General features: G+C 41.9%; 1 protein-coding gene and 1 long non-coding RNA gene across 7 annotated transcripts in view; one reads left to right on the top strand and one right to left on the bottom strand.

Annotated features, from left to right (window-relative positions):
- INTU (inturned planar cell polarity protein) overlaps positions 1-21,384 on the bottom strand; it is a 45,068-nt gene extending 23,684 nt beyond the window's left edge. The window contains exons 1-2 of one of the 2 annotated variants that reach the window (XM_072119384.1): positions 21,227-21,384; positions 375-931 (exon numbers count right to left, since the gene is read on the bottom strand). In XM_072119384.1, the coding sequence (XP_071975485.1) occupies positions 375-931; positions 21,227-21,345 (676 nt within the window). In that variant the 5' untranslated portion in view covers positions 21,346-21,384. Of the gene's footprint in view, positions 1-374; positions 932-12,325; positions 12,612-21,226 lie in introns of those variants that run through there. The other variant, XM_072119385.1, reaches the window with a different exon arrangement.
- The window catches only part of LOC140073779 (uncharacterized), a 74,059-nt gene continuing 59,710 nt past the window's right edge, over positions 12,564-26,912 (top strand). For 4 of the 5 annotated variants that reach the window (XR_011849199.1, XR_011849198.1, XR_011849197.1 and 1 more), the window contains exons 1-2: positions 12,725-12,846; positions 21,621-21,749. This is a non-coding gene — a long non-coding RNA (uncharacterized lncRNA). Of the gene's footprint in view, positions 12,666-12,724; positions 12,847-21,620; positions 21,750-26,912 lie in introns of those variants that run through there. The other variant, XR_011849196.1, reaches the window with a different exon arrangement.

Raw genomic sequence — 26,912 nt, 5'->3', positions numbered from 1 at the left:
GTCCGAGATTGAAAATGTTCTAGTTGTTCATGGCAACCAACAATCAGAGGTCAGCGCTCTTTTCATAAACTGATGTGGAAGAATGAAAGCGGAGATCTGACTGGCTGCCATGAGCAACTAAAGCAGTTTTCCTCTCAGACACTTCTGATAAACCTCCCCCATGACCCTATGTAAAAAAAGATTATCTGCTTCGGCCAACTGCGGATTGGCCATCAATAAAAATTCTAGAGCAACCCCATAGATATGCCGTTACCAGAAATGTTACTGAGGGGTCATTTCATCCACCTGCACTTTTGTATCTAGTCACTGACTTAAAATCATATGGGTACAGTTCTTATTAAACTCCAGCATAGATGCAGAATATAATTATTTACCAATGAGGATTTGGCCACAGCGGAGAGACTGGCTATCTGGGATGAAACCATGAACTACAAGCTTCTCAGGACTTGTCCTCCGAGGTGGTATGTCAGGACCATTGTGTCTTTCCAATCTCTTGCTGTTCTTCGATGACTGATGAACGATCCCGATCAGTCTCTGAAGTAGGCAAAGCTTCTGAAATGGCTCTCCATCAAGTAACCGGTTTGGATTTACATAAAGGCAAATATCCTTATACTGCTGATGAACAAGCACCCCCATTCTGTAGCTGGGCTGGTGCTTGAGGATGGAAGTAGGTCCTATTGGTCCATGTAGTCTAGACCCCTTCTTGCTAATGTGCTTATTCCTTAACATCTTTGCAAGTTTTTTAAAACGTGGCTCATTTTTGTTCTTCTTGGCATTTTCTGAAATAACTTCAGCCACATTTTCACAAAACCGGACATGGTTTACACCTGGATTCAGAGGCAGAACCGCTTCTTCTTCTCCCTCACTCAACTCAAGATAAAAAAGCTCTCCATTCCGCTCCACACTTTCCAACCATTCTGGCTCCAGGTCACTAGAAGAAGATTCAACAGGTAAGGAAAAAAGTTTACAAGTAAAGTGTAACAGCACTATAGCAGCAGTACGATGAGTACCTCAAGTCCAACCTTCTGTCTAAAGTATATGGGATATTCTGGGCTGGTGAGTGCAGAGGTAGTACATGGAGAGCTACTGTTCCTACTGGAGTAAGAAGTACTTTTGGAAGCAAGTGGGTATTACTTGGTGCCTACTAGAAAGGACTGGAGAAGGAATCAGAAACTTTCCTTTGAGGCCATATACGGCTAATAAAATTTGTCTAGGCCATGTAGATATACACTACTCAAAAAAATAAAGGGAACACTTAAACAACACAATGTAACTCAAAAGACAATTTATCTGTTCTCATCGGTTTGTCAGCACAGTGTCCATACCAGAAGACAGGCCAGACCACCAGCACATGGGGCTGTAGGAGGGCAACAACCCACAGCAGGACAACTATCTCCTCCTATCTGCAAGGAGAAACAGGGGGAGCAATGCAAGCCGTCTGCATCCCAACACCGTGGAAAGTGATTGGTAATTGCCAGAGAACACCAAGATTAGTGATGTTATTTGATGTTATCCAGCATAAATGGTTTTGCATTGGGTTGGTAATGTGCTAGCCAGAAGTACCTTGACTGACATGAGATCTTTCAGACCCACTGCGAAAACATACACAGGTGTACTGGAATTGATGCTATGGACTGGCCTGCCTGTTTCCCAGACATTAACCCAATCGAGCTGATCTGGGCCATCAAGTCTTGTCCATCCACTGAAGCCATGTTGCACCACAGATTGTCCAGGAGTTGACTTATGCTTTAATCCAGGCGTAGGAGGAGGTCCCTCAGGAGAACTTCGCCTTCTCATGAGGAGCCGTTGTAAAGAGGTCTTACATTCACATGGAGGCCACACACTACTAAGCCTCATTTCCTTGCCTTGAGGCATTTCTACTGAAGTTATATCAGCCTGAAATTTCATTTCCCACTTTGATTTTGATTATCATTTCAAGTCCAGACCTCCAGATATTAACTTTGATTTTATTGATCATTTTAGGGTTTTTGTTCTCATTCTACTATGTTATTAATAAATAATTGCAACTGGAATATTTCATTTATTGAGATCTAGGATGTGGTATTTTAGTGTTCACTTTATTTTTGAGCAGTGTAGGTTATCTATTGATATATTTTTACACACAAACACATGTTGACTGACCCTTAATGGAATGGACGTTACAAAATTGACTGAATTAAAATAACCCTTTAAAAAAAAAAAAAAAGTTAAACTTTGGGAAAAATGATTTTCTCACGTCAACATATTTTGACATCTGTAACTTTTTCATACTTTCATGTACAGGACTGTGATTTGTTGTGGGAACAGCTTTTATTTTCAGTGATCATTAGGGAACATTTTAATAACTTTTTGTTCCAATTTTATAGGTGACAATTTTGTAGGTGAAAGTATTATTCCACTGTATGTATAAGCCATGTTTAAACTTCTTGTCATCTACCTAGATAGGTCAGTGGATTTGCAGGGTTAAAACTACAGAATTCTTCAATTACAGGTGGTATTTTACATGAAAGAAAATTGGATTTTCATGCTCATAGATTACCATTGAATTTCCTCACCTCCACAACAGAGGCAGTCCCGGGGTTACGTACATGATCGGTTCCGTAGGTTTGTTCTTAAGTTGAATTTGTATGCAAGTCGGAACTGTATATTTTATAATTGTAACCCCAGACAGAATTTTTTTGGGAATAGAGACCAGTTGCCCCCTCCTGAGAATGAAGCTGGACATACTGTATAAGCATTTTAACATTCAGCCACAGCTTAAGCCGCATTTACACAGTGCAGCCCCATTCATTTGTGGCTTTTCAGATGGGAGACTGAATAAACAAGCATATCCACAAGGGCTGGGCTATTCTTTACAAATGTTCAACATGAATGACATCCTTCTGATTCTGCTGCAGCTTTCTCCCTTACAATCACAGTACAGGACCTTAGTTTGTGTGTCTTGGGGCACAAAGACCAACTATATTCAAGGTTTTGTTCTTCTAAGCTTCTCAAGTTAGACCCTTTTACAGCATTAACCTTGAAAACAATGAAGAAAATGAAAATCTTAACGCACAGGCTGAGAGGTTGAAATTTATTCAAAGAATTTACATTTACATACAGAGGGTCACATTTATAGCTGGAGAAGGAGAGTAAGCTTTAAGCCAGTTCGCAACATTTCTGCCATTTTATAATGATTTCTTAAATAAATAAAGAATTTACTGTAGGTTCCTTATGCACATGCCATGATGCCCTGTATTTTATATTGAAGAAATACAGATATACAGAACTTTATCCAAAGATCCGTGAGTACCGGGCAGTTTCTTCACATATTCCACTCTGATCTCTGGACTGGGTTTGTGCACATGTCGGTATGTTGGAGACACAAGTGAACTATTTTTCCTTTGGGTTTGTTTTCTTAGCATAGATGGATGGCATCAGTCTTAGGCTCCTTTCACACTAACAGGCCGGGGGGCATACGTTTGCCATGATGGAGAAGAGGAGTGGTGACCCCTCCCCTCTCCATTGTCATGTATGGCGGAAGGTGCCGTAACACAGGGAAAGACAAGACATGTCCTATCTTTTCCCCGTGTGCGGAGCGCTACAGTGCCGCACTGCACTTTTCCGTACCGCTCCATGTGCTAATTGCTGGCCTATACATTCCCTAACGGTCGTGTAGCCCTACTTTGGAGGTTTTTCCAACATGGTAAAAGTTGCTTTGCATACATCTGTAGAATGTATTCATGACTGCCGGGAAATATATTAGGCCCCAGAACTGGAAAGCAGGTGATTTCTAACTTCTTGCGTTGGGGTCACAAACAACTTAATTTTGCAACTAAGAAAGTTGAAACTAACTATTTTAAACATGGAGAACCAGAGGAAAATGTATTTCACTGCCAGTGGTATTGTACACAGATCATGTCCTCTTGGAAACAGATCAGAATGTTAATAAAATAATTTGATAATTAAAGAATCCAGTGGGATATTCTGGGATAGACAGGTTAAGAAACACATAGGACTGACAGGAAGGAGAGGGGAAGGAAGGCTAGGACTGACAGGAAGGAGAGGGGAAGGAAGGCTAGGACTGACAGGAAGGAGGCGCATATTCTCCTTGTGGTGCCAACCAATGCATATGGATAGGGTGGGGGCAGCACAGCATAAAAGAAGTAGACTTCAGGGATTCTTTCACTTAAGGGGCAATTTTATTTACTTGTGGTCTTCCAGCCTACTGTTTGGTATGCGGAAACAATTCTTTCCAGGGAAGCTATGATTGGAGAGTAGGTCTTGATGGGGAAAGGCAGGGCCAGATCACATTTACTAATCCTTTGTGGGGTGAGGAGGGGCTGCATATAATCCATGGGGGGTGAGGAAGGACAGCATATAATGAATCTTTAGGTGGGGAGAGCCCGCACTGTAGTATTGTTATATAGAACATTTGGAAGAGATTATTACATCCATAGGGGGTGTACGGAGTGCAAAAAAAAATTGTGGGGATAATCCTTGTGCAGGTCTGCAGTAGAACAAAGATTTGCTACATGTGAATATGGACTCATAGGAAATCTACAATCAAAGGCAGGCATAATAAACCAGGGAAACGTTTTCATAGATCCAGCGACTGAGACTGGTAATCTTCTTATATTTGCCATCCATGGCCTCCTTTCTACTAAAATCAATTTATAAAATTATGCTCATTATGGGGATATTAGCAGAGCCCCTCCATGCAGTAGCTACATATCCTGTTACACGGTCTCCCCTCACCCTTCTCCCTCAGCACTTCCCCCTCCCTCTGCCTGATTTAATCTCACTGCAGCAGAGGTGAGTTTCAATACACAGTGGGAGGGGGGAAAGCGCTCATGAACAGTGTAACAAACTGTGAAGCTACAGCAAAGATGGGCTCTGATAACACCATCGGAGCCCTTCAGGCTCCTTAGCATAATTGTAAAAGTTGATTTTAGAAGGCAGGAGGCAATGGGTAATAAATAGAATATTACCGCAGTCTTGGTGCCTGGACCTATGGGTAAGTTTCCCTGGTTTATTATGATGGATTTTGTATGTAATCACAGGCACTGAACAGCCAAGTATCAAGTAAAAACTAAACTGTGGTTCCTTATTACAGGCAGCAGACAAGTTTCCAGGAACACTATAATTAGAGGGCTAGCTCCACTATCATCATCATTTCCCTAGAAAACATACCATTTTATAATAAGTTGTTATTTTTTAGTAAAAGGTCAGCAGATCTACCAGTATTTCTGAGACATTAGGAGCTTCTAAATGAAAGCTGAAGAAATGATAAAATAATAAAGCCCACAGCACACTAGCTCGTGCCACTTCCACAGCCATCATGACGGTAGCGAGGTGCACTCTGTCACATCAATGACTCCTCACATGGGAATAGTACTCAAGGTACAAAACCTGGCAGAATGAGAGCAAAGGCGCAGTACCCCTTCATGGCCACTATACATTGGATGGAGCCATCTGCCTCCAGCTCTGGACAGGGCATAGTTCTGGCAGCCAACAAGACATTGATGGGAATGCAATGTGTCCGACCTACTATTGAGGACTTATACAAGGGACACACTCAACTTGCTGTGTGCAGGTAGGACTATATCTTCAGCAGTATAGGTTACCTCTATGTACTACAAAGGCAGGAATAAAGCAGAACATCCCCTCCTCCATATACAGGAGAAAGTACTCTACATTGATATCAGGTTATGCAATTGCTCAGATATTACATCGTGATGCATGGTATAATATTACCTTGAAATCAAACGTTGGATCTGTTGCTTCCATGACGACTGAGTCATTATTAATTCTGACATTTTTTCCTTGAAGTACAATGTAAAAACTCCATTATCTGCCAGAATGGGCTAAATTTATCCAAAGATAATAGGATATTGCACAATCTTCCACAGCAGTTTATAAAATGAAAACTGGTTACCATTAGCAACTAGAACAGCTTTGCCCTCTGACACCCCTCATAAGCAGGGCTCAGATCAATAAGAAGTCACCAAAATGGTTAAAATTGAGGCATCATGTCCATCTCAAGAATGTTGATACGTCCAAACCATGACAGATGGCTGCTACCGTAACGGGTCAGATCTCTAACAGTGTGGTCCATGAGGGTTTTGTAGTTTAGACTGTATAATAGGGACAGCTCATCTAGGTTGTAAATACCTAAATGGCAAATATGACATTGGTGTCACTTAAAGGGGAATTGAGAAGCCAGGTGTGTGACCTCAGGGGCTGGGATTTCAGGAGTTTGATCTCTGCAAGGTGAAACGGTAAAGAGACTCGCGCTGGGACACATACAAGAGCAGGTCATCTGCATACAATGCCGTTTTGTAATGTTTGGAGAAAACTTGTAGACCACGTACCACGGAGAGAGTGATAGCCAAGTGTTCCATAACCAGTACATAAAGCAGCCTTGCCGGGTTCCATTTAGAGTCCGACAGGGTCTCATTTGTCTGGACCTTGGCTGTAGGATCAAAGTATATGGCCTTAACCATACCTAGGAACCCGAGATTAATCTGCTTCAAAGAGGCCCACAGAAACCCCCAATGCACACAGTCGAGAGCCTTCTCTGCGTCTATCCACAGCAGACAAGTGGTTTGGCTGATTTGCCTTTGGAGACTAGTAGCAGAGTAGTTCTGGTGTTGTCCCGAACCCCCCCTCCCATATAAGAATCCCACTTGGTCACTATGTATTATTGGAGGAAGGACCAACTTCAGACGGTTAGCCGAAGCCTTTGAAAGTAACTTAATATCAACAATGATCAGAAATATGGGCCGGAAATTAGACTACACCGAGTGGTCTTGGTCCGGTTTGGGGCTGAATGAGATATTGACCATCAAAGATTGCCTAGAAAAGGCTGGGGAGGCCGAGATTTTGTTAAAGACTTTGGGCAGGAAAAGTGTCAGCTAAGTCTTAAAAGGCATTATAAAATCAAGAATCTGGTCCTGGGGATTTACCTACCGGGGTAATTTTAATCACCTCCGGAAGCCCTGGTTCAGATATCTCCTCATCTAAAGCCTTGCCGTCAGTGTCTATGAAGGGAGGGAGTGCAATCTCCGAGATGTAAGCTTCAATCCTCCTCTAGCAGCTCTGGTGCCATATAAGAAAACGGACCTTTGATATTAAATAGGTCCTGATAATATTGTCTAAAGACCTCAGAAATTGCAGCTGGATTGTGTGTCATCTGGCCCTTTGAATCTCATATGCGTAGGACCTATGTGACTTGGTATGGAGAAACCTAGCTAGAAGGCCCCCACAATTGTTGGAATGATCGTAGAAAAATCTTTTATCTCTGAAGTGCAAATGCTTCTTGTTTAAGAGTTCTCCAAGTTCCCTTCTAGCATGAACAATTTGTTAAGGCATCCTGAAGAGCCCTCTGTTTTGTGTTCTAGAGTTCTTATGTTCTAGAGCAGTGGTGGCGAACCTATGGCACGGGTGCCAGAAGTGACACTCGGAGACATTTCTGTGGGCACTCAGACCATCACCCCAGGACAGAGTTCACCACACAGGAACAAATCCACCAAATATTCCTGCAGTCCCTGAGAGATGCTGTCCTCAGCGCTATTTTAAAGCAACACTTCATTGGCTGGTTGGAACTGCAGGAACAGTGAGGAGGTGTGGACAGGGCTGCATTATCTTTGGAGGTCATCCTGCTGGACACTTCATTCCTCCTCTACAGAGAGACCCTGGAGAGAAGCTATAATGAGAGTCTGAATTTGCCCTCCTTCTTTCAACTGTATTGGTTGCCTCAGGGAGCTGATACGATTGAAAGATGTGGAAGAACAGGAAGCAATAAGTTACTTCTTAAAATGCCATGTTGGCACTTCACGGTAAATAAGTGGATTTAGCTTGTAGTTTGGGCACTCTGTCTCCAAAAAGTTCGCCATCACTGTTCTAGAGTGTAGACCTTAGATGACAGTTCCTTGACCTTGGCCAGTGAGCATTCTCTCACTTCAGGCGTGCACCGTGACACATGAACACATCCCGAAGCATACATTTCATATCATGTGCTGCATTTATGTACATGCTCAGTAGTGAAGCTCCTCAACTACAGATCAGAGGAATATGGCACTGGAAAGGAAAGCCTGCACTTATGTCACAACTGCTGTAGTGACCATGAAAACAGGCCCCCGGAACTTCCAGACAGACAAAGGGCCCAAAACAGAGAACCAGGAACTGTAACAGGGCAAATACATGTGTGTTTTTTTCCCTCTTCATCGGTGCCGTATTCATAGAAAAGACCTTTAAGTATTTTCAATCCAAGTATTGTCTATTTGTTGCCTTTGATAGACATCTTATTTTCAACAGTGTACAGAGATTCAATCATAGTGTCACCTCACATCCTTAAAGGACATTTCCCTTTAGTTTCACATATCCTTCTAAGAAGCTCCTGAGGAACTATGCTCTCCAGGACTTCTTTTATTATAACTCTACACGATACGACTGTGGAAATTATAAAATTATGCTGTCTGGGGTGCTCCAGGGAGACTTGTGTACTCTTTTCTTCACTTTCCTGTTCCGCTAGCAGTCGGGCGGGACTACTAACAGAACAGAGGAGTGAATAAATGCTCTGTTCATCTGGTATACAACAGATCCCCTTTATTGTGATCCATGGGGGTCCCATCGCCGAGATCCCCACCAATCAGTAAGTTAGCCCCTATCCATAAAATTAAAATTAACTTGCTGTGGCTGGACAACCCCTTTAACTCCTTAAAGCTCCATGACATACCAGTACACCACAGAGCTATTAAGGATGTATGAATAGGGCTCAGTGCATATTACGTTTGTTAACGCATGCGTTTTGTAAACTCAATGTTGACAGCAATGTAATCAAGCAAATCTCCTCTTCTCAGCGATTGTAAAACACATGCATTAGTGCCTCGTGTGAACAATCCCTGCGTGTAACATAACATGATCTAGCTGCTCGATTTCTGGCAATGGATCATTGATCTGTCAGGGATTTATGAATTGCCGGATTTGAAGTAATGAAGGAATTTCCCCCTTAAAAATGGGGGGGAATACAGTTTCTAATGATGTTCTTGCCTTCCTCTTCATCAACATTCAGGATTAGTGTAGGTTTCCAATTCATCAACTGCACATATACTTTTAGTTCTGAAATTTATCTAAAGTCAATTTACATTAGCAGATGTTAGCATTAAAAATTTACATCCATGAAAGCAGTGAAGAGTGGCAGTGACGCGGGTTATGTTACAGCAGTACCCAGTAACCGGATCCAGAATAGGATGACACCATCAGGGTACAACACAGCAGGTACACAATCCTATGACTAGGGTCCTCTTGTGCTTCTCCTCTCCCCTGGAAGCTGAAGTCAGCAAAACACTTCCGATTCAGAGTGTCTGTGTGACTAAGGCCTTATTCTCACAGGTGTAATGGAGGCCGGATCAGGGCCACAATAGTAGCCTATGTCACACGGCCACCGTGCAGTAAGCACAAAGTCGTGATGAAATGGACCAACTCCACAAACATATAATACAGTTTCCTATAATGGTCTGTCCTATTCCTGATCTAAGGATTTAGGCCAGGGGTGAACAACCCCTTAAAGGGCTTACCTGAGTTTAAGAAATAATTTAGGGCCAGGCTGGGGCTGTCTATTTTTTATAAAAATAAATGTGTACTTACCTTCTCCGGCTCCATGGTCGTCTGATCCGTGTCCCTGTCCCGCGCAGAGGGAGCTTCCGGCTGCCCAAGCCCATCCGTCCCAATCTCTCAGCATTATAGGGCATCGGTGTCGGCCGTCCGGAAGCTCCCTGTGCACCCCCGTAAACAAACAGGGGCACAGATAAGACGGACCACAGCAGCTATGGAGAAGGTAAGTACATGTTAAATTTTTTAAAAATAGCCTGGCCCTAAATTATTTCTTAAACTTGGATAATCCCTTAAGCGACCAGATCCTTTTTGTTTTTTTGCGTTTTCATATTTCAATCCCCCACATTCAAAAACCTATAACTTTTTTAATTTTATCATGTTTTCTGTGTAACAAATTCACTTCACTCATAGTGATGGTATTTAGTATTCCATGCCGTGTACTGGGAAAAAAATTCCAAATGCAGTGAAATAGGTGAAAAATGCATTTGTGCCATTTTCTTGTGTGCTTGGCTTTTCCAGATTTCAATGTAGCCCACACGTCTCCTTTATTCTTTGGGTCAGTGAGATCACAGGTTATAGCAAATTTGTATAGGTTTTACAATGTTTTCATTATATTATTATATATCAATTATTTTCATGACGTTTTAATGCTACCATTTTGAGGACTGTACGGCCTTTTGATAATTTTTTATGGAATTTTTAAAATATTTTTCAAAATGGCAATTTTTCGACTTTGGGCACTATTTTCCATTACCGGCTCAAATGCTGGGAATATTTTGATAAATTGGACATTTTGGGACCCGGCGATACCTAAAATGTCTATGGCTTTACTGTTTATTTATATCAGTTTTAGGGAAAGTGGGGTTTGAATTTTTAGTTGTTTTTTTTAATTACACCCCCCCCCCCCCCATTTTTCAGACCCCGAGGGCAGTGATGGTGAACTTTTTAGAGAAAGAGTGCCAAAACTACAATGAAAGTCAATGATTTATCACCAAGGCCAACAAAGCATTTTAAGGAGCGACTTATTGCTACCTGTCCTGCCACAACTTTTAATCCTATTGGCCTCTTGAGGACACAAATACAGTTGAAAACATAAGGGAAGGGAAAATTTGGACTCTCAGCGCATCTTCACTCCAGGGTTCCCGTGTATAGGAATAAACATGGAGCCAGCATGAGAACCTCCAAAGTTGATCCGGCCCTTACTTATTCTTTCTGGAGTCCCATGCAGCCAAGGATATTGCTTTAAAATAGAGCTGAGAGCATCATATCTTGATTTTCTCGGGACTGCAGGAAGATTCTTTGGTCCTGTCTGGTAAACTCTGTGCTAGGTCGATGGCCTAGAAGGCCCTAAGAGCCACCTCTGGCACCCGTGCCATGGGTCCACCCCCACTGTCCTAGGGTACTCTAACCCTAGGTTGTCTCATTGATCCTCCCATGTTCTGCCATACTGCAGCACAGTTTACCACATCATTTATAACAATGCGCAAATCGTACAATGTAATTAATGGGCTAAAACGAAACAACCTCGGGTCTTCGTATGACCTGAGGCTGTCAAAGCAACAGATCACCGCTCCCAGACGACATCATGTGCATGTGCCACCGGCCGCTTTGCAGGCGGCAATCGAGGGGTTCACACCCGTGATCGGTTCTAGCACGATCGAGGTTATTACTGGCAATATGCAGCAAACACCCACCTTGTATCCATACAGCGGCATCAAGACCTGGAGCAAAGCTGTGACAGGAGCAGGAAAGGACCTGGGAATAGTACGGTAGGAGAAGCTCCTCCCCACTGGCTTTAAAATGAGTTTAAAACTGTGATGCAAAATTAGGTGTGAACACTACCTTACACTTAATCTATTAGAAATACATCATATCAGATATATACTGTACAGTATATGAAGCCAGCAGCACGAAGCTCCATACACATAGTGACAGTACCCTGGCACAGCTACAACCCAGTGTATAGCGCTAGAGGACCTCCACCAATATTATATTTATCAGACCATCGTTAAAGGATATCTGCAGCAGTTTTACGGATGGTGGACGTGTCCTACTAACTAGTTCCTGAGGAACTTTTTTTCTCAGGACTTCTTTTATTATAACTATATGCCATGATTGCAGCAGTCTAGTTATAAAAATTACGCTAATCAGTCTGGTGGAGTCACCGGAGCACCTTGTCTAATAATTTATTCACTGATCTGTTACGCTACCAGTCCCGCCCGTCTACAGTGCCCAGAGCACGGGACGGGCAGTACCAGGCGGGACTTGTAGAGTAACGGGAAAGTGACTATATTATAAGATGAGGCACTCCAATGACATAGCCGGAGCGTCCAAAACTTATTAGCATCATTTTTTTAACTCTATATAATGGCGAAATAGAGTTATAATAAAAGAACTCCTGAGGAACATCGTAGTAGGACACATCTACCATCAGTAAAACTGATGGAGAGATCCTTTAACACTGATGGTTCTTCTTTAGTGGCTGAGAGCGGACACCCCAACTAATGGCCAATACTATTGTCTAATAGGCAGATGTTGTGGCCACTCATAGCACGGAGATGTGTGCCCGGATAGCAGAGGTGCTGCCATCATGATGGGTATTCCTGATCACCAAGTGCTGGCACACAGGCTGGCAGGTTAGAATAAGCAAGTGTGAACACCGCCTTATACACATACACACAGACTGCTGGTCTTCTTATGTGCTATGCATAGTGCAGGGCAGCAGTACCTGGAGCAGCAGCTGCTGCAGTCTGTGTAGGATGATGAGCGGCTGTCCCATCCTCCTCCGCCCTCGTCTTCTCCTTCTTCTTCCTTTGGAGGGTTTGTGTCCCTCAGCACTTCCATACTCACTGCTACAAGTTCACATTGACTACGTACTACACAGCGCCGTGCACCATAGTAGTGACCGGTGCCAGGATCCTCATGACACCACAAGTACAAAGCGTTAGTAGCAACGGCTCCAGGTAAGTTGATAGCTCCGCCTCTTTCCGGAGCACAGAGTTGTTATTGGTCCGGGTGAGCACGTGATAGACACCCACGCATTGGCTCCTGGTAGTTGTAGTTTTGAGGTAAGTTATGACTATTCCTTGTTTGACATATACACTACATTTCCCAGAGCTCATTTCGGCGGCATGGTATGAGGGAGTATAGGTAAACAGTCGACCGTAAGATGCTGCTGCTACTACTTGTATGATCTAGGGGCCGTAACACAAACGTTACAGTATGATGTGGTCATGGTCATCAAATATTGTATGTAGGATTTCTGCCATATTGTGTAGTCCCTGTAACTGTGCACACTACAAGGACTGTGAATTAGGACGCGCAATACCTTTATCGCTCATGCACAAGGACGTATTCCTCTCATGTGTGCTAGCACACACACAGCTGTTATTTCCTCAGCCCCATATATGAACCTAGTGCCCATGAGGAAAGAATTCCTAGCAGCTCCTACTCGCTGCCGTGTTTGTGGCTCTGCCCTCCTATAGAAGTCTATTAGAACGTGAAAAATACTGATGATGTCATCCGTGTGTCTTCCCACTGGTTCTGGATACTGCAGATATATACAGCAGCATATGGTGCACGTATTTAGCTCATATTTGATATGTTCCCATTGACTTCTATGGGCCGTACAGAACGGAAATACAGTGGAAAATACGACACGCTCTATATTTTTATATGGCTCGCTAACAGTACGGTACAGGGGACAGTACATGGATGGCCATATTGCCCATTGGAATGCATGGGGCCGTATTCCGGCCGTATATACGGCTGTTTATATACAGCCGTGTGCATGGGGCCTTGCTGGATCCATACCTCTGTGAGGGAATTATTTTAAACTAAGGCCTCATTAACATGGCCGCCTGGGGGGATGTATATGCGGCCACATATACGTCCCCATAGACGGCAATGGCGTCCCGTGTCTGTGGCCCTCTGCAGCCATACGGCTGTCTGAATGTACCCTAAGTTGTTTGTGTATCAGTGTAAACTGCTACAATTGTATTGGATTTCATTATACTATAGATATTTATTGTATTCACTATGACTGTAGAATCATTTTCATTTTACATGTTGTACTAGTTTAATGATCAGAAGCTGTGTATCTGCTTATTAATATGTTGCTAAAATGTATTCCTTGTATGCCTAGCATCTATGTCTTATTACACCAATCAAAGTAGAAGAGGTGAAGATTTCTCACAAGAATTGTCCTATTGTTTTATGTATCTTGGTATTTTACTCATAAAAGTATGTGATTTGTACTGTAATAAACTAGAATCTTCTTCAAATCGCTGTTTGATCTCAACATGATTTAGTTTTCCAAGCTAATGATCCCACTAAGCCTTTTTTTTTTTTAAAAAAAAACCAAATACAGGCGGTCCCCTACTTAAGAACACTCGACTTACATACGACCCCTAGTTACAAACGGACCTCTGGATATTGGTAATTTATTGTACTTTAGTCCTAGGCTACAATGATCAGCTGTAACAGTTATCACAGGCGTCTGTAATGAAGCTTTAGTGTTAATCCTGATTCTTATGACAACCCAACATTTTTAAAATCCAATTGTCACAGAGACCAAAAAGTTCTGGCTGGGATTACAATGATAAAGTATACAGTTCCGACTTACATACAAATTCAACTTAAGAACAAACCTACAGACCCTATCTTGTACCCTACTGCCTGTAGTAATCAAAGGCATAGTGGATTTCCACAACACCTAGTTTTTGTCATACTTTGTAGGATACATCACGTGGATTCCCAATGTTTCCTTAAAATATATGGCTTAGGTCAGTGATGGCGAACCTTTTTGAGACCGAGTGCCCAAATTACAACAAAAACCCATGTATTTAAAGCAAAGTGCCAACACAGCAATTTAAGCAATAACGCGCTGTTCTACCACAAATTCAAAAGAAGGACCTCCATCAATAAACTGCCCTTGCCCTCACCCTTTCACTCTTTCTAAAGTCCGAAGAAGCTGAGGATGTGTTGCTATGAAGAGTGGCATCTACATTGCCTGTGCCTGCAGGTGAATTCTTCTACTCATGTCTGGTGAACTGTGCTGGGGCAATGTGACCTGGGTGCCCACAAAGAGTGCCCTGAGTGCCACCTCTGGCACCCGTGCCATAGGTTCGCCATCACTGGCTTAGGTGCTTGTACAGTGGCATCCGTCTCCCGATGCCTCCTCATTAGCAGCAGCCACTGATGGTTTTTGTCATTGTATGGACAGTGACATCACTGTGGTCCTTCCTCCTGCTGAGCAACTTACACGCTCAGCGGAGGCCGGGGAATGCAGTCCTGCTCCATCTGCGTAGACTTCAATGGGCTCCACTCAGTGTATATGTCGCTCCGGAGGATGGAAAGACATAGCTGGGCTTAGAAAAGTTTGTATAAATAAAAAAGGGGGAGAGGTTTGTTTGTGTGAAATCTTGCCTCAAGTCCCTATGGGTGGAGATAATGGGGGGGGGGGGAGAATAATAAAATATTACTAGGGGTTTGTTAAAGAGCCAAATATAATGGAGGCAGCAGAGGAAATGCTGATAAGTGAAATGGATGCGGCTTCAAAGCAAGGTGAAGTACTTATCATGGGGGACTTCAATTACCAAGATATTGACTGGGGGCAGAAACCTGCAGGTCCTTCAAAGGTAACAGGTTCTTGTCAACAACAAAAGACAATTACCTGTCGCAGCTAGTCCTGGAGCCAACAAGAGGGGGGGCACTGCTGGACCTTATCCTAACCAACAGACCTGATAGGGTATCAAAACTACAGGTTGGGGGGAACCTGGGGAATAGTGATCATAATATCATTGATTTTGTATTATGCTTTACTAAGATGGTTAGTGGAGGGGGACTGAGCACTATGAATTTCAAGAGGGCAAATTTTCAGCAGCTAAAGGAGGACCTTATAGCCATAAACTGGGACAGTGTTCTCAAAGACAAAAGCACCCCCCACAAAATGGGACTTTTTCAGAAATATTCTAAAAAAGGCCTGTGAGAAACACATGCCAGACTGAAAGAAACATTACCAAGGAGAATAAAAATAGTCCCAAATTATTTTTCAAGTACAGACAGTCCCCGGGTTATGTATGTATGTAAGTCAGAAATGTATATTTTATAAGTGTAACCCCAGACAAATTATTTTTGGTCTCTGTGACGATTGGATTTTAAAAATGTTGGATTGTCACAAGAACCAGGATTAACAATAAAGCTTCATTACAGACACCTGTGATAACTGTTACAGCTGTTTATTGCAGCCTAAGTACAGTAAATTACCAACATCCCGAGGTCTGTTTGTAACTAGGGGTCGTCTGTAAGTTCGGTGTTCTTAAGTAGGGGACCATCTGTATATAAATGATAAGAAACTAAAAACGGAGTGTGGGCCCTCTGAGGAATAACCTGAAGGTCATGGTGGAGGGAGATGAATAAAGGGCCAAACTACTGAGTGTCGCCTTCTTGACTGTCTTTACCCAGGAAAATCCCCTGGTGGAAGACACAATGAGGAATAATGTCAATTCTCTCTGGAATGTCAATAGTTTAACCGAAGAAGAGGTACGGCGCGCATCACAACCACTAAGATAGATAAATCGCTTGGGCCAGATGGCATACACCCTCGAGTTCTGCACAAACTATGTACCATGATAGACAGACCGTAATTTTCAATATTTGAGGACTGGTTCTGTTCCACATAGCAAATGTGGTACCAAAATACAAAAAAGGATCAAAAAGCGATACTGGAAACTACAGACCCGTGAGTCTTACTTCTGTTGTGGGGAAAATATTTGAGGGGTTTGTTAGCGATGCTATCCTTGAGCATAGCATGGGTTTATGAGGGATTGGTCCCGTCAGACTAATCTGATTGGCTTCCATGAGGAGGTAAGTTCAAGGCTGGACCTGGGGGAGACTGGATGTTGTATATTTGGAGAAGGCATCTGATACAGTGCCGCAAAAAAGGTTGGAACATAAAATGAGACTGCTGAGACTAGGAGAAAATCTGTGTATTTGGGCAAATAATTGTCTTAGTGATAGAAAACAGAGGGTCGACATTAATGGCACATTCTCAGATTGGGTTAATGTTACCAGTGCAGTGCGACAGGGGTCAGTATTGGGGACACTTGTTTTTAATATTTTTTATTAATGAACTTACTTATGGGTTTACATAGTCAAGTTTCAATATTTGCAGATGATACTAGGCTGTGTAAAGTAATTAATACTGAGGCCGATAGTATAGCATTACAGAGGGATCTGTGGAAGCTGGAGGAGTGGGAAGAGAAATTGTTTATTAGGTTTAATATAGATAAATGTAAGGTTAAGCATTTGTGGAATTGAAACAAAAAGTATAATTATGTTCTAAACAGTCAATTACTTGGTAAAGCTGCAGCTGAAAAAGACTTGTGGATTTTGGGGGATGGTAAACTTAATTTTAGTGACCAAAGCCAGGGGGCTGCTAAAGCAGATAAAATTATGGGATGTATCAAGAGAGGAATAGATTCTCATGATAAGGACATAGTTTTACCCTTATGCAAATCCCTGGTCAGACCACACATATTGGGGCTCATTTACTAAGGGTCCGCGGAGCGCATTTTCGTCGGGTTTCCGCATTTAACAGGGGATTTTGGCGCATTGGCGACGGATTCGGACAACGCGCAAGATTTAACATTTAGAATTATGTCGCAAGACACGCACTTAGAAGCGGGAAGAACAAGGTGAACTCGGGCGGACCTCGGCGGGGAAGCGACGGATGCGGGAACTCGGGCGCACGATCTTCATGAATCGCGCAGGACTTCATCCTCGTCGGACCGTCCGAATCGGGGATCGCGACAGGGCCAGGTAAGTAAATTTGCCACATTGTGTACAGTTTTGGCACCAGTGTATAAAAAGGACATAGTAGAACTGGAACATGTTTAGAGGAGAGCAACCAACCTTATTAGGGGAATGGGGGGACTAGACTACAACCACAAATTGCAAAATTTGGGGTTATATAGTTAAAAAAAAGACGGCTGAGGGGAGACCTCGTTACAATGTACAAATACCTGAATGGACAGTACAAAGATCTTTTTATACCTAGGCATATGACCAGGACAAGAGGCATCCTCTACTTCTAGAGAAGAGATGGTTGTACCACTACCATAGATATAGGTTCTTTACTGTACGAGCAGTGAGGCTATAAAACTCTCTGCCACAGGAGGTCTTTATGGCTGACTATAACATCCAGCCTTATATACTATAAGACATATACTGGCCAGACGGAGGCAAAACTTTACCACCATCTGCCAGTATAAGTCTGTGTATACGCTTAGCATATACACAAAACAATATGTGAACCTAGCTTTAACCCCTTCCCGACGCACGCCGTACTAGTACTGATCGTCGCGGATCATCGCTCCACAATGACGTCACGGGGAGCGTCGATCCGTCGCCATGGTAGCCTCGGGTGTTCTGAATACCCGAGCCTACTTCGTTTTAACCCATGCATTACAATGTGCTAATTGCACATTGTAATGAATGAGGAGTAAAATTCACATATACAGTAGTATGGCAGTATAAGATGATAAGATGAATCAGACTACCTAGGGTTAGAGTACCATAGGGAGTCTGAAAAATAGTAAAAGTAAAAATAAAAAAGTTTAAAAAAAAAAATTATTAAAAAAACCTAAAAATTCAAATCACCCCCCTTTCCCTAGAACTGATATAAATATAAATAAACAGTAAAAATCATAAACACATTAGGTATCGCCGCATCCGAAAATGCCCGATCTATCAAAATATAATAACGGTTTTTCACTGCGTTTAACCATGTAACGGAAAATAGCGTCTAAAGTCGAAAATGGCATTTTTTTGCCATTTTGAAAAATATAAAAAATTCAAAAAAAGTGATCAAAAGGTTGCACAGTCCCAAAAATTATAGCAATGAAAACCTCATCAAAATTCGCAAAAAAATTACACTACCCACAGCTCTGTAAACCAAAGTATGAAAAAGTTATTGGCCCCAGAAGATGGCAAAATAAAAAAAAAATTTGTACAGGAGGTTTTCATTTTTTTAAATGTATTATAAACATTATAAAACCTGTACAAATTTGGTATCCACGTGATCATATTGACCCAAAGAATAAAGTAGACATGTCATTTGGGACGCAGAGTGAAAGCTGTAAAATCCAAGCCCACAAGAAAACGTCGCAAATGTGGTTTTTCACCATTTTCACTGCATTTGGATTTTTTTTCCCACTTCCCAGTACATGCCATGGAATATTAAATACCGTCACTATGAAGTGCAATTTGTTACGCAGAAAATAAGCCATAACACAGCTCTTTATGTGGCAAAATAAAAAAGTTATTGATTTTTGAAGTTGGTGAGTGAAAAATGGAAGTGAAAAAACTAAAAAAGGCCAAGTCGTTAAGGGGTTAAAGGACATCTACCCTAAGTATCACTGATGGTAGACGCCTAAGGCCTATTTCACATTGGCGTTGTTTTTCACATCTGTGGTTCAATGATTTCCACGGCTATCTCACAAAGCCATTGCTTCTAATGGGCATTTTCACACTGGCTTATTTTTGTATTGATCCATTGTCCTATGAAACGTCCTATTTTTTTCACGGATGTGGATCACAGAAGGCAATAGAAGTCTATGGATCCAGGTGTGATATTTTCAAATGTTAAACCTTTTTGCGGGCACAAAGAGAAAACAGATGCATCACGGAGACAAAACAGAAGAAAAATGGAGACACAAGGGGGACACAAGTGGGGGTGGTCGTCATTAACTCATGTAATACCATATGTTGCTTGCTTTTTTTTTTTTCCTCCCAGATGTGCAACTCCCTCTAACTATTTTAAGGTGTTTGGAAAAAACAGTAGAGGAAGTTTCAGCTGCCGGGGCCCATTGATGGTGTAGAATTTAAGTAATCGGTTCCTTTTATGTAGGGTACAGGGTGGCAGGGCTGTGGGGTCCTTAAGCCAAACCTCTAACTCCCAAATTTCCCTAACTCTGCCTCCCACATACATGGCTTTTTATCACCATTATGATACAATAACTAAGTAATTTAGGTGGAATATTTATTGGAATACAACATTAGAACTATAACTTTAATAAATTATAATAATAAACATACAAAAATGTAGTGAATAACATTTGTTAAGTGAGTCTATGAATTTGTTCTGACTTAGGCTACATGCACACTGCCGTGTGCCTGCCGCACCGTAGCACGGCGGGCACATGGCAGCGCAGGCAGAGGAGGTGAGCGCCGCTCACCCCCACCCCTCTCCATAGGAAGATATGGGCCACTGCACCGCAATACGGGAAAAGATAGGACATGTCCTATCTTTTTCCGGGCCACGGAGCGGTACGGTGCCGCACGTGTGCAGCCCATAAAAGTGTATGGGGGACGTATATCGGCCGTATATACGTCCCCCATACATGTGTGTGAATGCAGCCTAAGTCTGACTAATTATTTTAAGGCTAGAGAACAGCCTCTCAACCTCTGACTTGTGGTGAGAGCAATTCAGTAACCATACAGGCAACATTTCTAACAATTTCCAGATATACAGGCGGTCCCCTACTTAAGAACAACCAACTTACATACAACTTTCGTTACAAACAGACCACTGGATGTTGTTACGGTAATTTACTGTATTTTAGCCTTAGGCTACAATAAACAGCTGTAACAGTTATCAAAGTTGTCTGATATTAAGCTTTATTATTAATCCTGGTTTTTATGACAATCCAACATTTTTAAAATCCAAATGTCACAGAGACCAAAACAAAATTTGTCTGGGGTTACAATGATAAAATATACAGTTCCGACTTACATACAAATTCAACTTAAGAACAAACCTACAGAACCTTCTTATATGTAACCCGAGAAGCGTATACTTTGAGAGCTTTCTTGACGTATACGCTGAGCATATACAGAAAACGTAATGTGAACACAGCCATACTTGTCTTGCACCACATTCATTCAATTAATTATATATTTTTTTCTCCTGTTAAGAGACCCCAACAAAGTAGCATGCCAATACCAAAATGGTTAGGGTTGCTCATTTTGTCTCCAATCAGGTTTTCACCTGATCTTACACATCTTACACACTTATACATCAGTATTTGCTACCCAAAACCATGAATAGATCCTACAGAGAGAACAGATAAAAGTGGAAAGATTTGCAGCTCTGTGTTTTGGAGCCACTCTAAAAATACACAGCCGAATCTTATTATATGAAAGTGTCTGACACTGAGGTGATGTTCCATAGGTGGTGCTGGAGCTTTTAAGGATTGGATCTCTTCCTCTTTCATAGACATATTCAACAAGTTTATATGATGTAAGTGGTATGTGTCAGGGAAAAATTCTTATTATCTCAAGAAAGGTTCTTCTAATGTGAAAATATGAGGATTGATAATGAATTGTTAAACTAGCCCATACGACCAAAATAACATCAGATTGATCACCTAGCAACATATAAATATAAAAATAACGCTCCTGATACTCACAGCAAGAATAGCAGCATAATCTATGGTCAGAAATACAATAAATGAAAAAACTGTTGAAATCGGTAAAATGTGGATATTTTACATAAACCCCAGATGTATCGGCTCTCCAAGTCATTTTCACAAACCTAAAGAAGGAAAATGTCATTTCTGTAACCCACCTGTGCAACAAGATACTTTGGACAGAATCCAGGTCATCCAGGTTCTTACTGACAGCCCGTGGGATGATATGACCACCAACGTTAAACATGGTCCACCAAGAGCTTGATTCATAGCACATAGATGGTGTTCCTAGTCCTTGACCATCTAATGATGGGTGCAGTGGTTACATGACCATCTCACAAGACAAAGTAATTTCTCCTGCTATTAGAGCCTTGGAGCTGAACGCATCTGAAAGGCAGCCCCCTTTGTGGCCCATTCTTCAGCCCAGCAGAAGTGTGAGTGACCACAGTCAAGCAGAGGTTTCTTGTCCCCTCCTCCTTTAGGGACCCAACGTGTTGTGTTACCAGCTCAAGCAGTGCGGTAAACTCTGCCATCCTCTCTCGTGTCTTTCAGCAGCTCATACTTGTGATCTTACCAAAGCCTCAGCCCTCCCACTCCTCATTCATCTCACAGACCTCAGGGAGATGAAAAAAGACCAGTGACGGCTCAGAGACTTGTCCAGTACCAGCACAGGCATATAAGGTACAAAAAACTTACTAAGAATATGTTAGCTTTCTGAAAAGAACAATATATATTTCACTGCTTTATTCTATCTCTTTTGTAAAACTGTTAACCCCGTAACAACCAGGCCCTTTTTTGTTTTTGCGTTTTCATTTTTCACTCCCCACCTTCAAAAATCCATCCAAAATCTGTAACAAATTGCACTTCGTAGTGATAGTATTTAATATTCTGTGCCGTGTACTGGGAAGCGGGAAAAAATTCCAAAAGCGCATTTGTGCCGTTTGGTAAGCCTGATTTTTACAGCTTTCGCTATCCACCCCAAGTGACATGTCTACTTTATTCTTTAGGTCGGTACAATCACGGGGATACCAAATTTATATAGGTTTCATAATGTTTTCATACATTTACAAAAATTTAAACTTTAAACCCCCCTATGTTCTGGTGCTAATAACTTTTTCATACTTCAGTGTACAGAGCTGTGTGAGGTATCGTTTCTTTGCGACTTTTGAAGTCATTTCCAATGCTATCATTCTGAGGACTGTAAGGCCTGTTGATCACTTTTTATAGAATTTATTTATATTTAGCAAAATGGCAAAAAGTGTCATTTTGGACTTTGGTCGTTATTTTATGTTAAGGGGTTAAACGCCTGGAATAAACAATTTTGGGATGCAGCGCTACCTAACATGTTTATGAATTTTACTGTTTATTTATATCAGTTCTAAGGAGAGACCTGAATTTATGTTTTTTTTTTATTTAATTTTTTACTATTCTTCAGACCCCCGTAGGGTAATTTAACCCTAAGATGTCTGATTGATCTTACCATATACTGCCATACTACAGTATATGCAGATTTTCCACATTATCTATTACAATGTGCAAATCGCAAATTGTAATAAATGTGCTCAGACAAGACAGCCTTGCGACCTTGTGCCACCACTTTTTTTAGGCCCCAGCTACTAGTGGTTGTTAGCTGCAATAAGGAGGCTTGCTAAGGAGAGGGCTGCAGTCGTTTCCAGTAGCCTGATGTGTGCTTGCCCGGGCGAGCACACGTCCACATGCAGCAGAAAGGGTGACATGTTCTATCTTTTTCTCGTGCACCACCGCCGCTTGCCCATTACCGACATATATATACGGCAGCAAGATTCACACGGTCGTGTGAATGGAGCTTAAGGATAGGTTCACACCACATTTTATGCATACTCTGAGCGTATATATGCCAGGAAAGCTAAGCATGTACAAAGACTTTTACTGGCAGTTGTAGGCATAATTTTGGTGCAAATAGCAGGCTAAAAAGACGAAACAAACTGCATCTTTCCATCCTGCTGAGCGATGGTATTGGATACTTGACCGGGATCGATGGTGGTCTAACTGCTGAGCTATATGCAAATATCCTGCAAGATTAGTTACTTGAGTGCTATGGCCACCAGATTGGTGAAGGAAAGGTTCAATGGCTATGAGGTAGTATTGTTGGATTGGTCCTCACAGTCCCCACACAACCTCACGCAAATCAAACACTTGTTTACGTACCCAAGTGAGTAAGTGAACCAGTATGCACCTTGGAATGTATAGAAGAGACCTGAGATCAGATTCCAGTGTTCAAGGTGGATTAATAAAATACTAATATAATAATAAAAATAATAATTTTGATTTTTAAAAGCAAAAGAGTAACCATACAATTGCATAACAAACTAAGCATATGCTAAACAGTTGTAAGTGAAAAGTATGTAGAGAGGCAAGATGTCTAATACAAGATTTAAGAATATAAAAAGATATATAAAAATCTGAAATCTCTAATCAATGGTGAGATTTGGAGCCTGAAAGTGAAAAGTTCAAAACTTTGTACAGCCAACCATTCAGGCCTTCCATTCTCAGTCATTTTCAATGAAATAAAATGAAAAGTCTGAAGTTTGTCCCATAAGGCATTGGTCAGCCTGCACAATGGTGCTCCATTCACATTAGGCATTCCAGGTTCCTTCTTTCATGATGCAATAAAGTGTTCTTAGTGAAAAATAACTACTTTAAAAGGGTTTCTCAGGATACAATATGAAAGCTGATATGACCCAGCTGTGTCAGTACACAGATAACAGGGCTTTTGGCTCAATTCTTGTGTAAATTCTTCACTCTCAGCCAGGCTCAGTCGCCTGCCGAGCATCAGACCCTCACTGATTCTATAAAGGATTTTGTGAATGGGGGCAATTCCAACACTTTGTTGGGTGTCCAGGACATAGATATAGATGGCCTCTACTTAAGATAAATCATCAACCATATTTTATTTTGAATTGCTTCTACCTCAAACTGACAGATTCCCTTAAATTTTTATATGTGATTACCCTTGAAAACAAACAGAATGAGGTCTACTTTGTGGCGCTGCTTACCCTTTTCTTTCCAAAGTTATGCTAGTTTCTGCTCTGAAAGTGTTTGACAAAAATCTTTCTCTCCAGAGGTAAAGTGGGTGGAGACTAATGTCTGTCAGTCTATGCCCTCAGGCTGAGGCCAGTTAGCTTGCCCACAGATCCCATGATACCTTGTGTTCTCTCTCAAAGTAATTCAGCGTGTAAATCCACTGAATACTACACAGTGCACATACAGGATGTATATGGTGACAGCCTGGCATCTTCCATCACATGGAGGAGAAGGGAACATGTAATAAGTGGAAGAAATCATAAGTCAATAGCCTATGCTGTGTGAGCATTAAGGGTTAATAGCTTATCGGGAAGGCAAAGTTCTGTACTATCACAGACTGGGATGGAGGGACTGAAAGGGAACAGTTGAGATCTTGTACCTACCTCACTATTCTGTGCAGGAGACATCTGCTTTCACTGTCTTGGACACATCGAGCACTGCTACATTCACTGTCTTATACACATCCAGCTCTGCTACATTCACCGTCACATGACCTCCTCCCCTGTGAGCTGGGAGCAGCAGCTCCTCCCCTCCCATGAAACCGACTGAGAAACAAAGTGTAAACAAAGTACAGATTCATAGGGCTTATCTGCACAGGGAAAGGAAGCAGTCATTGCAGCACTGAGGGGGTTGGGGGGGGGGATAATAAAGAAACTACTGAATATAGGTAATAAAGATAATGGGCAAAGTTTTACATCCCAAGAGCTATTGATTTGTGAAAAAAAAACCTTTACAGTTACTCTTTAAAGGAAATCTACCACTAAAGTGGAAGCATGATAAACCAGGGACACTTACTCATAGGTCACTGTGACTGTGTTAATATTCTTATATTTGTTATACATGGCATCCTTCCTTCTAAAATCAATATTAAAAATGATGCTAATGAGCCTCTAGGGCTCTGGGAGGCATTACCGGAGCCTCTCCGTGCTGTACCTTCCCAGTCTGTTAAACTACGCATGAGCACATCCCCCTTGATTCCTCAGTGCAGTTCTACTGCACAGTGTAACAGTCTGAGAAGCTGCAGCATGGAGAAGCTCTGGTGATGGCCCAGAGCACTTCAGGGTCATTCGCATGCTAGATTTTAGAAGGAAGGTCATGGATAACAAATATAAGAAGATTATCAGAGTCACAGTGCCTGGATCTATGAGGAAGTGTCCCTGGTTTATCATGCTGTATTTAATTTAGATTTCCTTTAAATATAATAGCTTGATTAAATTTTTATGTTGATATTTTAGCTTACAGGCCCTAAATCACCATTATGGAGGCCTATAGGAAGCCCCCTGAAACCTGCATACGTGAGAGCTGAGAATCCCAGACAGTAATTAGACTCCTGTGTATCTCTATACAATAGTAATACCCTCACTTGTCTGTGCCATTCTTCCTGTAGTGCCTAAGCTCGCAGCTCACAAAGCCTCCTTGACTAGCAATCTTGTTCTTTTCAAAGCCTCATATGATCCTGGGTGCGATCTGAAGTATTCCCAGAGGAATGTAACCCTTAACCTTTCCAATTGAAATGTGCCTAGTCTCTAAGGGAAATTTGTGATGGACTTTTATGTTGAAAAATGAATTTTATGAAAAATAAATACAAAAAGTCCCTTTAGGGTGGAGTGTTTTCCGTCGTGTACACCAATCATCTGCTTTATGTTGCCAGAACAGCTTAGAAAGATGACCGGTTCTGAGGATTTATAACCGTAAGTCATCACCAAACTGTTATGTAAGCGAGCAACAGGATCACATTGATATATTACAATATTCTATAGTATAGCTTTACACATAAAATAAATGACCTGTAAGGAGTTATTAGGGTGCAGAAGAGTCATGCTAGCTTGTCCCCTCTTTACTTGAGAAATGCCTCATAGGATAAATACTCCATGACTTGGATGCCCTGGGGGAATGCCCCTGTGATTCGGGGTCTTCTGTGGCAGGCAGCAAGGTACAGTTTTAAACTTAAAAGTGTTGTGCAAATTAAGCACATTCCAGCAAATAATGGATATTGTTTGTGTAATTAAAAGTTGTACAAATTTCCAATATACATTCTCTATCAAATTTTAAAAGGTTTTGCCCATGAAAGAAAGTTCTAAAATTTTAACCCCTTCCTGCACTTTGACATAACTGTACGTTATAAGGTCTGTGTAATTAGCACACCATAACGTACAGTTATATCATAGCGATAGCCCCGGCTCCAAAGCAGACCCCGTGCGATCACTGCGGGAGCACAACTCCCACAGTAACAACCGGGATTGTGATCACGATCCCGGCTGTTTAACTCTATAGAAGCCGCGCTCATGGTGACATCAGCGTCCATTGGGCAGTACCGTGCACTTACCTTACCAATTAGCACATTTCAGTGGCATCCCTGGACCCAAGGACTGCCTACAGCAGATGCCTGTTAGACCGTGCATTCAGCAGGATAAAACAGCTCTCCTATCAGCCTATGCAGAACACATAGCTTCACTAATGTATTAATCTCTCTGTAGCTACTAGAGTAATTCTCTGCAACCTTCTTCTTGCCGACTGAAAGTGCCTGTGTCTAAGGTAGAGAGCACTGCATGGTGCAGACAAGAGAAGCTATTCATGAGAAGAATACGGCCTGTAGAAAGGAACAAGGTGTTGTGGTGGATGGTAGATACGTGTCACCGTGGTGCCTGGCCTCGGTGAAGTAAAAACCAGTATTGCTGGTGTCAGCGGCGTTCGGCCACTGACACACTTTTGTTATTTTAGCATAGCTGCAATGCAGCTGATCCGGGACGGGTTTTTTCTGGAGCAGTCACAACGCTTGGT

Source organism: Engystomops pustulosus, chromosome 1 (genome assembly GCF_040894005.1).
Source record: "Engystomops pustulosus chromosome 1, aEngPut4.maternal, whole genome shotgun sequence".
Classification (NCBI taxonomy): domain Eukaryota; kingdom Metazoa; phylum Chordata; class Amphibia; order Anura; family Leptodactylidae; genus Engystomops; species Engystomops pustulosus.
The sequence above is the reverse complement of the archived record's forward strand: the minus strand, read 5'-3'. Positions and strand labels throughout refer to the sequence as shown.